The sequence below is a fragment of the Nerophis lumbriciformis genome, linkage group LG01 (assembly GCF_033978685.3).
Source record: "Nerophis lumbriciformis linkage group LG01, RoL_Nlum_v2.1, whole genome shotgun sequence".
Lineage (NCBI taxonomy): Eukaryota > Metazoa > Chordata > Actinopteri > Syngnathiformes > Syngnathidae > Nerophis > Nerophis lumbriciformis.
In genome coordinates, this window is record NC_084548.2 from 14397630 (window position 1) to 14412356 (window position 14727).

The 14727-nt window shown below is 38.0% G+C and overlaps 1 protein-coding gene across 2 annotated transcripts in view; it reads right to left on the reverse strand.

Annotated features, from left to right (window-relative positions):
* tp73 (tumor protein p73) overlaps nt 1-9860 on the reverse strand; it is a 43744-nt gene extending 33884 nt beyond the window's left edge. Inside the window, exon 1 of one of the 2 annotated variants that reach the window (XM_061975749.1) lies at nt 9851-9860. Coding sequence is in view for 1 of the 2 variants with exons in the window: in XM_061975740.1 (XP_061831724.1) it covers nt 9132-9143 (12 nt within the window). In the remaining variant the exon portion in view is untranslated. Of the gene's footprint in view, nt 1-9131; nt 9272-9850 lie in introns of those variants that run through there. The other variant, XM_061975740.1, reaches the window with a different exon arrangement.
* Between the last annotated feature and the right edge of the window lie 4867 nt (nt 9861-14727).

Consider the following 14727-nt stretch of genomic DNA (forward strand, 5'->3'; position numbering starts at 1 on the left):
CAACTTGTCTTTTAGTAGTAAGTAAGCAAACAAAGGCTTCTACTCAGTGGCCTAGTGGTTAGAGTGTCCGCCCTGAGATCGGTAGGGGCTGAGTTCAAACCCCGGCCGAGTCATACCAAAGACTATTAAAATGGGACCCATTACCTCCCTGCTTGGCACTCAGCATCAAGGGTTGGAATTGGGGGTTAAATCACCAAAAAGGATTCCCGGGCGTGGCCACCGCTGCTGCTCACTGCTCCTCTCACCTCCCAGGGGGGGATCAAGGGTGTTGGGTCAAATGCAGAGAATAATTTCGCCACACCTAGTGTGTGTGTGACAATCATTGGTACTTTAACTTTCTAATTGTCTGCTGACGTATGCAGTAACATATCGTGTCATTTCTCATTCTATTATTTTGTCAAAATTATTAAGGACAAGTGGTAGAAAATGAATTATTAATCAACTTGTTCATTTACTGTTAATATCTGCTTACTTTCTCTTCTAACGTGTTCTGTCTACACTTCTGTTAAAATGTAATAATCACTTATTCTTCTGTTGTTTGGATGCTTTACATTAGTTTTGGATGATACCATAAATTTGGGTATCAATCTGATACCAAGTCGTTACAAGATCATACATTGGTCATATTCAAAGTCCTCATGTGTCCAGGGACATATTTCCTGAGTTTATAAACATAATATACATTTTTTTTAAACGAAAGAAGATTTTGTGATGCTAAAAAATGTTGATGTAATCATAGTAGTATCGACTAGATACGCTCCTGCACTTGGTATCATTACAGTGGATGTCAGGTGTAGATCCACCAATGGCGTTTGTTTACATTGTAACGCCGGTGAGCTACGGTGTGTAGTGAAGCATGTTTAGCTATTCCTCGTTCTGCATGGATGATACTTGTAAGAAATGTACTTTATTTGTCGCCATGGAGACCAGTCTTAGTGATTTAGAAGTAGCTACAACACTGCAGAATGTGGATGGACGTTCGCCGCTAGCTAGCTAGCCATGTCTTAAAACACCTCTTCCTGAGGGCGTTTCAGTGTTATAACTTCACCTTTATCTTTAGTTTTTAAGCCAAAATGCATCCGTTCTCCCTTTCCTGTCTACACATTGCGTCTGCTTGTAAGTACTCTGTGATTGTGTGCTGCCGAACATGCTCGTCTGGGTGTGGTGGTGGTGGGGGGGGGGGGGGGGACCGGTACTTTTTAGAGGTGGTATAGTACCGAATATGATTATTTGTATCGCGTCACTTTACTAATACCGGTATACAATGAGGTAAGCCAGGTGCACATATGTGTGGCTGACAGAAAACACTTAACAAACAAAAAACAGAAAAACCCTGAACATACAACCGTGTGCGCAAACCGCCTGTTCTCACAGGTGTGCCTGTTCTTGGTAACCCCACTCGATATGCAACAAGTTGAAACAGAGCCACAACCTCTGATGCCATTGTATGAGCAGATGTGTGGACCTAAGTGACTGAGATCACTTCTGCAGTTGTTCAAGCTTTAACAACATGCAACGTCCCTTACAGGCATCTGTCCTGCCAGCTGCCACTCAACCATGCGCTTTAAAGTACCCCAAACATTTAGAAACATAGACAAGACATCCACTGCAACGCTCACTTGTCAAGATGAGTGAAGTATAATGGATTGAGCATTAAGAGATTAACCCAGTTGAGAATGTCATACTTAGTATTAACGATGTAAACAAACATGGCCAAAATGGCACAGGAAATGAGTGATGAGGACTTTTATGGGGACTATGTAGGATATTAACCAAGAATGTAATCGGAGCTCAAGGGAGGTGAGGGTAAGAGGAGGGATGTGTTTCTGTAAACATGACGCCCCCTATTGGGAAGAGTGGGTAAAGTTTTTTCTAACAGTACATTTTGCATATTCAGTCCATCCATCTTTGAAACACAGTCTAACTTATATATATATATATATATATATATATATATATATATATATATATATATATATATATATATATATATATATATATATATATATATATATGCAGGGGCGCCGCTAGGGATTTTGGGTCCCATGAAAATAATCTTTACAGGGCCCCCAACACAGCGGCAACATTTTTTGATGCTATTTTACATACAATTATGGGCCCCCCTCCATCATGGGGCCCTAGAATCCGTCTCCTTTCCCCCCCCTTTTCGGCGCCCCTGTATATATGTATATATGTATATGTATATATATATATATATATATATATATATATATATATATATATATATATATATATATATATATATATATATATATATATATATATATATATATATATATATATGTATGTATATATATATACATATATATATGTATGTATATATATATATATATATATATATATATATATGTATATATGTATATATATATATATATATATATATATATATATATATATATATATATATATATGTATATATATATATATATATATATATATATATATATATATATATATATATATATATATATATATATATATATATATATCCATCCATCCATTTTCTACCGCTTATTCCCTTTGGGGTCGCGGGGGGCGCTGGAGCCTATCTCAGCTACAATCGGGCGGAAGGTGGGGTACACCCTGGACAAGTCGCCACCTCATCACAGGGCCAACACAGATAGACAGACAACATTCACACTCACATTCACACACTAGGGCCAATTTAGTGTTGCCAATCAACTTATCCCCAGGTGCATGTCTTTGGAGGTGGGAGGAAGCCGGAGTACCCGGAGGGAACCCACGCAGTCACGGGGAGGACATGCAAACTCCACACATGTATATATATATATATATATATACATATATATATATATATATATATATATATATATATATATATATATATATATATATATATATATATATATATATATATATATATATATATATATATATGTATATTAGGGCTGTCAAAGTTAGCGCGATTATAAAGCGTTAACTATAAATTTCAATAACGGCACTGATTTAGCCCACGCGTGTCCTGTTTGACGCGCAGGTGGTGCCGTAGCGGGGTGAACTTTGCTGCAGCTCACTTGTTACCGATGAGCCACAAGCGAGCAGAAATGGACAGAGGAAAGTCGTCTACCTTATGGAAATAACAGGTTGAAAGTAGAGATGTCCGATAATATCGGCCTGTCGATATTATTGGCCGATAAATGCTTTAAAATGTAATATCGGAAATTATCGGTATCGGTTTTGTTATTATCGGTATCGATTTTTTTTATTTAATGTTTTTATTTATTTATTAAATCAACATAAAACACACAAGATACACTTACAATTAGTGCACCAACCCAAAAAACCTCCCTCCCCCATTTACACTCATTCACACAAAAGGGTTGTTTCTTTCTGTTATTAATATTCTGGTTCCTACATTATATATCAATATATATCAATACAGTCTGCAAGGGATACAGTCCGTAAGCACACATGATTGTGTGTGCTGCTGGTCCACTAATAATACTAACCTTTAATAGTTAATTTGACTTATTTTCATTAATTACTAGTTCCTTTGTAACTGTTTTTATATTGTTTTACTTTCTTTTTTATTCAAGAAAATGTTTTTAATTTATTTATCTTATTTTATGTTATTATTATTTTTAAAAAGGACCTTATCTTCACCATACCTGGTTGTCCAAATTAGGCATACTAATGACTGTATATATCGGTATCGGTTGATATCGATATCGGTAATTAAAGAGTTGGACAATATCGGAATATCGGATATCGGCAAAAAGCCATTATCGGACATCCTTAGTTAAAAGCCATGAAAGGACTCTTTTTCGACGTGAGTTGAGTCGACATCCCTGCAGCAAATGCCTGCTGCGCGCGTTGTTTGGCGGGTGGTGCTTCACTTCCGTGTTCAGACTACGATTAAGGTGCAGTGATAACATAACATTTAGATTGTAACTGTGACTGATTTAGTAAGTAAGATGACCTAAAAGCTCAACAGAAATGAAAGGAAGTCGAAAGGAGACTTTTCTTTATTGCATACAGTCGATCCGACATCAAAAACATGTCAAGACACAACCAATCACGTTTTCGGCTTCAAAATAAAAGTGCTATGCTATACGTCCCGTTTAACTACATTTAAAAAATAAAAATGTCTTACACTACGATCATGCTATGTCAAAAGGGATGATCTATAAGAACAGCTGAAAGGCAGAGGGGTCAGGTGATCCTTCTGAGGAAGACTGCAGATGACAGTCGAAACATGTCAGGTAAAGATTCCATCTAATATACCAAAAATATGGTCTGATTACAAGAACTATTGAAAGAGTATATAAATAAGAGGGCATAATTAACCTTTTTGAGCAGGTTCAAACCTTGCTTTGAGAAATATGAAGACCATTGGATTGAGTACAGCATGTAATGTACAGAATATCAGAAACATTTATTCAGGTAGAAATATCACAGATTAGAGCTAGGATAGGCTCCAGCTCCTGCGACTCTAAAAGGGACAAGCTGTAGAAAATAGATGGATGGATATTACCAAACATCTTCAACAATCAAAGCATGATCAAAACAATCCACAATTTGTGTTATTTATGTGTGAAACTGTTATTTAAACATGGAAGTGTAGCTCATCCTCTGAATGCAAGTGCTCCTAAAGCAGGAATACAAATTCTGTATTTGTACAAAATACAAAATCTGGCAAGACACCGACACGCAGTAGGAATTTTTTTAAATTATTGTCATTAAATCATGTTTGTCTTTTTGTGTTGAGTTGTTTACAAAAGCATACAGTTTGAAATATATTTCATTAAAACAAATTAATTGTCTGTTCAGTGTTAAAACTTGAAAATTATCTCTCTAGGGTACACTTATTAATGATGAAAAATTATGTATAACTGCGTTTAATCTTGATTAATTTTGAGTTAACTATGAACAATTACATTAATTGCGATTAAACATTTTAATCATTTGACAGCCCTATTTAAAATACATTTCATGAAAGCAAATTAATTGTCCGTTTATTGTGTTAAGACTTGAAAATGATCTGTCTCGGGTATATTTACTAATTATGAAAAATGATGTATATCTGCGATTATCGTAATTTATTTTTAGTTAACTATGAACAAAATGCGATTGATTTTAATTAAATATTGTAGTCGTTTGACAGTCCTAATATATATATATATATATATATATATATATATATATATATATGGATATGACACACATTATTAGACATATATATATATATATATATATATATATATATATATATATATATATATATATATATATATATATATATATATATATATATATATATATTCACTCTTTCATTAATGTAACCAAAAATTTCGAGGTGCTGTTTGCAGCGGACAGGTAATTTTGAGTTAACTATGAATAATGCGATTAATTGTGATTAAATATTTTAATTGTTTGACAGCCCTTTTTAAAATAAATTTCATAAAAGCACATTAATTGTCCGTTCATTGTGTTGAAACTTGAAAATTATCTTTCTAGGGTACACATACTAATGATGAAAAATTATGGATATCTGCGATTATCGCAATTAATTTTTAGTTAACTATTTAAATATTGTATCCATTTGACAACCTTAATATATATACTGTATATATATATATATATATATATTTATTTTTATTTATTTTTTTTTTTTATATATATATGTATATATATATATATATGTATGTATTCGAACGAGCTGGGATCATTATAACCCTCACTGTTAAGAATTCCTCATGTTTGTGTAAGTCAGTGTTATTTAACTGGCGTGCCGGTTTGGGGTCCAAATCCGGCCCCAGGACTGACTGGCCCGCAGTGAAAAAAACTTGAAAGCGCTGTCATATAGATGATCTTTACAGTAGGTTCTTGGAAACAGCATCTTCTTAGGAATATACATTATAAGAATAAGACTGAAGAGAGAAGCCTGCCCCCCTGGTCTTTAATGCTTAGGAAATGTGGCCCCCAAACTATTTAGTTCAATAGCCCTGATGTATGTTACGCAGAGACTTTTAAAGCAATTTGTTTGATAATGTCCCTTCCGCTTTCAGGTTTACTTGTGTTACTTGCTGTAAATATTTGTATCTCTTCTGCACCAGTCATTGATTATGTGAGTATTCTGACAATGTGTAAGACACATTTTGAAGTTTAAATGGCCATTCCTATGTTTGTGTAATGTTTCACAGGTGTTCTAAGAACTTAAAGTCAGAATTACAGCTTGTAGGTGCTAGCATTGGTATTGTTATAGCTATTGTGGCTACCACATGCTACTTTGAGAATACAGCATATCAACAGCTTGTTTTGTGCATGTATTGTATGTGTGTTGACATTGTTTATATTAATCTTAATATACTGTGTACTGTATATGTATATCTGATATATAAGATACAGACTTTTAATGTATTTAATTAGATGACTGAATATTTACAATTATTTATACTTGTGTATTACAGATATTAACCTAAAGTACTGCACTGTGACTATTAGAGGTGGGGGGAATAATCGATTTTTAGATGCATCGCAATTCCGACATGAACGATGAATGAATCAATGAGTAAACGTCAATAATCGATAACCGATTTATTTATTGTAAATTAAGTAATGGAGACGGTTCTAAAATTTGTCTGACTGCAGCGAGCCACCTCACCGACCAACTCCTTTACTATCTGGCACTTATGATCCAGATTTGCACACATTTTCATTAATTTAATACATGTGGGCAGTAATTTAACTGTTTATTATTCCAAATGTATAAACGCTTATTTAGTGAAACGAAAATAAATGTAAAACCGCATCAATATACATAAGTTAAAGATGCATCGATAACCGCTCTTTAATCGAATCCTACCTCCTGCATTGTAATCGTAAACAAATCGGGAGATACCCAAAGATTCCCACCTCGAGTGAGTGTACTTTGACGTGTACAATTAAAGTCCAACTTTTGACTTTGTGTTCCCTGACCAGAACCCCAGCATGGTCAATAATCTCATACACCAATCTCAGAGTTTAAGACTCAACACGACCTATTTGTAGTACGACCATGTCAGATGCAACCCACCAATACGTACATATGCACGCAGCCAGGGCATAAATACTCTTTTGCGGCTCTTTGGGGCCAAAACCACAGGGTGGGGGTAGATGATCTGAATTTTCGGTACTATACCGTCTCTGAAACGTACGTGTCCCGCACCCCCTGCGCGCCCGCGTCGGACATTGCTGGGAGCAGTGGAGCATGTTCGGCGGCACACACAAGGAGTACTTACAAGCAGTCACAGTGTGTAGAAAGAAAAGGGAGAACGGACGCATTTTGGCTTAAAAACTAACAATAAAGGTGAAGTTATAACACTGAAACGCCCTCAGGAAGAGGTGCTTTAAGACATGGCTAGCTAGCTAGCGGCTAACATCCATCCGCCGTCGGCAGTGTTTTAGCTACTTCTAAATCACTAATCCTGGTCTCCATGGTGACAAATAAAGTACGTTTCTTACAAGTATCATCCCTGCAGGACGAGGAATAGCTAAACATGCTTCACCACACAACGTAGTTCACCGGCATCAAAATGTAAACAAACGCCATTGGTGGATCTACACCTAACATCCACTGTAATGATACCAAGTACAGGCACATATCTAGTCGATAGTACTACGATTACGTCTATATTTTTTGGTATCACAACATCTTCTTTCATTTTAAAAAAAAATGTATATTATGTTTATAAACTCAGGAAATATGTCCCTGGACACATGAGGACTTCGAATATGACCAATGTATGATCCTGTAACTACTTGGTATCGGATTGATACCCAAATGTGTGGTACCATCCAAAACTAATGTAAAGTATGAAACAACAGAAGAATAATTGATTATTACCTTTTAACAGAAGTGTAGATAGAACATGTTAAAAGAGGAAGTAAGCAGATATTAACAGTAAATGAACAAGTAGATGAATAATTCATTTTATACCAATTGTCCTTAATAATGTTGACAAAATTATTGAATGATAAATGATACAATATCTTACTGCATGCATCAGCAGACTAATATCCCCGTGACTGCGTGGGTTCCCTCCGGGTACTCCGGCTTCCTCCCACTTCCAAAGACATGCACCTGGGGATAAGTTGATTGGCAACACTAAATTGGACCTAGTGTGTGGATGTGAGTGTGAATGTTGTCTGTCTATCTGTGTTGGCCCTGCGATGAGGTGGCGACTTGTCCAGGGTGTACCCCGCCTTCCGCCCGATTGTAGCTGAAATAGGCGCCAGCGCCCCCCGCAACCCCAAAGGGAATAAGCGGTAGAAAATGGATGGATGGATGGATGAACATAAAAAACACAAGATACACTTACAATTAATGCACCAACCCAAAAAAACTCCCTCACCCATTTACACTCATTCGCACAAAAGGGTTGTTTCTTTCTGTTATTAATATTCTGGTTCCTACATTATATATCAATATATATCAATACAGTCTGCAAGGGATACAGTCCGTAAGCACACATGATTGTGCGTGCTGCTGGTCCACTAATAGTACTAACCTTTATAAATAAAGTTGATTTGATTTGATTTAACAGTTAATTTAATCATTTTCATGAATTACTAGTTTCTTTGTAACTGTTTTTATATTGTTTTACTTTCTTTTTTATTCAAGAAAATGTTTTTAATTTATTTATCTTCTTTTATTAATTTTTTTTAAAAAGGACCTTATCTTCACCATACCTGGTTGTCCAAATTAGGCATAATAATGTGTTAATTCCACGACTGTATATATCGGTATCGGTTGATATCAGTATTGGTGATTAAGAGTTGGACAATATCGGAATATCGGATATCGGCAAAAAGCCATTATCGGACATCCCTAATAAGAAACATATGTTTAATGTACCCTAATATTTTTTGTTAAAATAAAGCCAATAATTCAATTTTTTTGTGATCCCCTTTATTTAGAATAGTACCGAAAAGTATCGAAATAATTTTAGTACCAAAATATTGGTATTGTTACAACACCAGTACCTAATGACAAAACCAATTTCAAACTGCACCTTAAAGAAAAGCGACCCTCATCAATACTAAAACACATTCCCACAAATGAGCCTCCACGACACGACCTATGGAGATTAGAATGTTTGTCTACTTACCACACACAGCATCTTAGTGGTCCTGGGTCTCCCATTGAACGAGCGCACATGCCGATGAGTCAAGTGTAAACTTAATTCTCACCAAACCCATTCGTGGAGAGGGCCCTGTACGGAGAATGCTGGACATTCTCCTGTTTCTGTTCTCCACCTGCACTATAGCTTCTCAACTAGTCTTGTATCAAACAGCAAATACCAGCTCCACCTCCTTTTATTTAATCAGCCATGAGTATTCATTAACAGGCCACACAGGCCCAGACTTGCCTAGACTAAATGATTAGACCGGACCAATAGATGTGTGAACTTATGGTAGTCAACATCAGCCTATTATGTTCGTTTTCCTTTGAAATGGACAAATCAATATATCAATGTCACAGCTGCTGTCAGAACAACTTTAATGATAAGACTCACTGGTTCTATGTTTACTTTTGACAACAGATACATAGTGTCTATATGGACATTGGAATAAACAGCCTATGGCTCTACATCGATTCAGAAAGGGGGTCTGGCCGGGTCGTTAATTAGACCTCCCCCTTCACACACACAAAACCACCTCTCCGTCCCTAAAGGGAATGTCAGTAGGGACACAGGAGAGGGAAAAGCTTGCAGAAGAGAGGGAAACTCTTTTGGAGGGAATCTGCTTAACACTGGAGGGAAAAGGGATACAGGAGCGTGCGCACAATGAAACAAGTTTAATGCCATTGAAATGTATTTGTTCCTACCAGCACATTGTCGTTCATGTCCCTCATGTGATATACGTCCATGGAAATCTCCGCAGTGCTGCTCTGGTCCCTTGAAGTGCTGGTAGAAGGTACCGAGCGCTCACCTCCTTGACTGCCAGGGGGGAGCTCGTAGTAGGTGCTGTCTGGCTCCCTGTGTGCAAATAAATGTACAGTTGTGGTCAAAAGTTTACATACACTTGTAAAGAACATAATTTCATGGCTTTCTTGAGTTTCCAATAATTTCTACAACTCTTATTTTTTTGTGATAGAGTGATTGGAGCACATACTTTTTGGTCACCATAAACATTCATGAAGTTTGGTTCTTTTTTGAATGTATTATGGGTCAACTGAACATGTGACCAAATCTGCTGGGTCAAAAGTATACATACAGCAATGTTAATATTTGGTAAGTTTCACTGCAATAAGGCGTGTTTGGTAGCCATTAGAGATGCGCGGTTTGCGGACACAACCGCGGAGTCCGCGGATTATTCGCGGGTCGGGCGGTTGAAATAAAAAAACATTTGATTTTATCCGCGGGTCGGGTCGGGCGGTTGAAATTAAAAAAAATTAGATTTTAAATAGATTCAGGCGGGTGGCAGTTAAACCAATTCGGCAATATATATACATAGTTAAATGTTGTTACCCACATACGAAAAACGAGCAGGCACCTGCAGCATATGCCACAACAGAAGAAGAAAAAAAAAAGAGATGGCAACGCCGGCAGCAAACGTGGTACTAAAAAAGGGAATACTAAAGACCAGGGGGAAAAAAGGCCAGAAAAGTTCAGCGTGGACTCGTTTTTATGAGGTTGTAAATCAGGATGATAGTAATGCTGGCTACGTGATTTGCAAGAGCTGCGACGCTGTTTATGTCTACGACAGTCACAAAACCGGGACATCTAACATGGTGCATCACATTTGTGCAAAACCCCGAATCTCCACAAACACCCTGAGCATGAGCAGTTTCGTCCGCCGTGATCCCAGAAGAGTGCCACAGGATGTTAAAACAAGATAGAACGCAGCTGCCTGCAGCAGTTTGAGTGGCGCGAGCACGCTTGGAGGTGCGCTCAGCGCGGCTCCCAGATGATTGCGCACTGGTGTGCACCTGGGCCGTGACAGCGTGGCATGCATTGAATGTCTCTGCTTCATTGGATCAGTCTCCTTTCTTTAACAGGCAAAAGCTTTATAACCTCACTAATGCCTTGCATCGTCTATATTAGATATATAACAACGGGCGGGTGCGGGCGGGTGCGGGCGGGTGCGGGCGGGTGCGGGCGGGTGCGGGCGGGTGCGGTTTTGATTAAATGTTAGTTCGGGTGGATGCGGATGGTTGACGACTTTTGTGATGCGGTTGCGGATTAAATAATTGCCTATCCGCGCATCTCTAGTAGCCATCCACAAGCTTCTGGCAAGCTTCTGGTTGAATTTTTGACCACTCCTCTTGACAAAATTGGTACAGTTCAGCTAAATTTGTTGGTTTTCTGACATGGACTTGTTTCTTCAGCATTGTCCACACGTTTAAGTCAGGACTTTGAGGAGGCCATTCTAAAACCTTAATTTTAGCCTGATTTAGCCATTCCTTTTCCACTTTTGACGTGTGTTTGGGGTCATTGTCCTGTTGGAACACCCAACTGCGCCCAAGACCCAACCTCCGGGCTGATGATTTTAGGTTGTCCTGAAGAATTAGGAGGAAAGCCTCCTTTTTCATTGTCCCATTTACTCTCTGTAAAGCACCAGTTCCATTGGCAGCAAAACAGGCCCAGAGCATAATACTACCACCACTATGCACCACTATGCTTGACGGTAGGAATGGTGTTCCTGGGATTAAAAGCCTCACCTTTTCCCCTCCAAACATATTGCTAGGTATTGTGGCCAAACAGCTCAATTTTTGTTTAATCTGACATCACATGGACAAAGATAAGACCTTCTCAAGGAAAATTATATGGTCAGATCACAGTTCCTTTCACATTTAATTCGATAAGCAAATCCCCGTACCTGGGAATCAATACCAGTACTAAACAGTAACAATTTTCGATACTTTTGTGTGTGTTCAGACGTGTAATAAATGTTATTTTTTAAATTGTTTTCTTAAATTTAACATATATCACTTAACTATGCTGTCTAGTTGTCATCTTGTTTTCTTACACTTCTGTGTCTCATTTGTAGGTACTGTGATATACTGCATTGTATGGCATTATTATTATTAGACTATAATAGTGTATAGACTACGGTGTGTTGCCTTAGCCTGTAAGTAGTCTTTGCCGTTATGTTGATGTGCCGGTATTTAATTTTTTTAAGCCCTACCATGTGTTTAAACTGCAGTATTGACTTATTACACACCAGCTGTTTGATTGTAACATGCATTTTAGTTGTAGCTTTGATTTCCAAATTTGGAGGTGTTGAACTTGCCATGTAAAATTGCCGATGCTAATCTTTAGCATGTCTATGGCAAATCCATCGAGCTAGCACATTTTGAAAAGTGGAGTCTTATTATACTTTTGAGCACCTTCTGACTTCACATGCAACAAAGGTATCAAAATGTGTTTGTCCACCAGTGACGCTGAGTTCATAATAGAAGCGTTTGTTACGTGTCATCATGATTACAGCAACGTGTTATTTTCGGGTCTCCCGCTGTCCAGCATTAGAAGATTGCACTTGGTACAAAATGTGGCCGCTGGACTTTTGACTAGGACAACAACATTTGATCATATTACGCCTATACTGACCCACCTGCACTGGCTCCTGGTACACTTAAGGTTTATTATCTTGCTGAACCCTATGTACCTTATGTTCCGTCCCGAAATCTATGTTTCAAAAACGTTGGCTTATTAATGACTCACAGAACCCTGCAGGCTCTAGAACGTTTTCCACTGGGGCTCCGGTACTCTGGAATTCCCTTCCAGCAACAGTTATGGATGATACCTCAGTAGAAGCATTCAAGTCCCGCCTTATAACTCATTTATATTATGTAGCCTATAAATAGACCCCTTTTTAGACCGCAGTTGATCCGCCACTTTTCTGCTCCGTCCCCCCTTTCCTGCTGGAGAGGGTACCAGATGGCCACAGTTAATTTCTGGAGAGGTTTCTGTCTGGAGGATGTGTTAGCTGACCCGAATTGAGACCCAAAATGGACCACTCGGTGGACAACTCTTTGGAACACTCTTCCATGATCAGATATAAACATCTCTGCATAGCTGACTGGATGAGCTTGGAAGAAGAAACACTCCCCCCATACTATCTGTTGGTTTCCCAATGGACTGAACTCCCACTTTATCCATTTATTCAATTCCATAATGGTACCCGCTCGACATCCATTGCAGGCGGTCACACTGAAAGGGGGGGTGGGGGGTGTCCTTATATCTGTGATCCCTGTACTCAAGGTTTCTTCTTTGTCTCCATCTGTTTTTTTTTTAGTTTTTATACTTGCCTGGATGTGGGTACAGATCAAGGGATGTCGTGAGTTTGTGAAGCTCTTAAAGGCACTCTGGTTAAGGGCTATATAAATACAATTTGATTGATTTATTGATTAATTGATTGATTGATTGAAATAAGGCACAGTTTTACGTGAATCGATACCCAGTATACCAACGGACTTCGGTCGGTACCTGAATACTGAATTCGTTAACCATCCCTAGTCACCGAGCTTTTAAAAAATGTTCTTCGGAAAAATAATTCTGATTATGTCAAAATGTGAAATCAAGAATTTCTAACATACGCAGAAAAAGTTATATGGGGTGATGATGAACTTTAAGAAAGAACCTAAATGCACTAATAAAGATCCACTCCCCCTGTGACTTTGCTGGGTGCATTTTGGACATGTCGGGCACCCCCGGACTCGGGTGGAACGCGGCGGGACTTGTGGGACTCGAACCTGGGTGTCATTTTTGATCATTTTTAGGACTTTTGCCAACTTTTCTTCCCCACTCACAGTGCGACTTTGCTGTGTGCGTTTTGGACATGTCGGGGGCACCCCCAATATAAACCAGCACACACATAGTGTACACACGCTGGTTCGCAATTTAATGAAATACATTAATTTAAAAAAAGGCTATACCTTACCAAAATATTTAATCACACTGTCATATCGCAAGCATTTTTGCATTAATTGTTTCATTATGTGGTTTAAATACAACCAAATGCACAATTAATTTTAAAAAAGTGAAAATTGTGGCCTTGTTCTTCAACAGATCAGAATATTATTTTTACATATAGTAAAGCAATGTTCCTTTTAAATGTTACCGATGCAGAACATTTATTGAACTAGCACGTGCATGCCCTGTCAATAAGATCAGACGTACTGCAGTCATACACTTTTTTAGTGTATTTCCATCATATAAAGGATATCTTCAAGTTTTGTAAAACACTCACAGGGAGCTCCATAGGTGGTCAAAGGTGCCTCCTTCTTCATTCACAGAAGTTTGGGCCATTTTGGTGGTTGGGTAGTCTGGCGATGGACAGATCACTCTGTGGAACACATGACACACATTATTAGACATACTTTATATAAGATTGCCTATATGTTAAAATGCACAAGTGAAGAGTGGAACATTGCCTCTCTCACACACACACACACACACACACACACACACACACACACACACACACACACACACACACGCAAGTGTGATGGAGCCAATGCTGAAGGTGTCAGGGGGCCCGAGCGTGCCCAGGCCTGCCTTCTCATCAGTGAGAAGATGCTCAGCATTGAACATGACTGTCTCCTGAATCCTTTGTCTTTAAACTGCTTCATGACTAAAATGATGGTTGGACATCACCTTAACTAAAAAGACACATGTTATGGAAATTAATGCATTATACAATGATATATTATAGACATAATTTTAAGATACTGTCATATTTTTGGTTATATAAATCCCA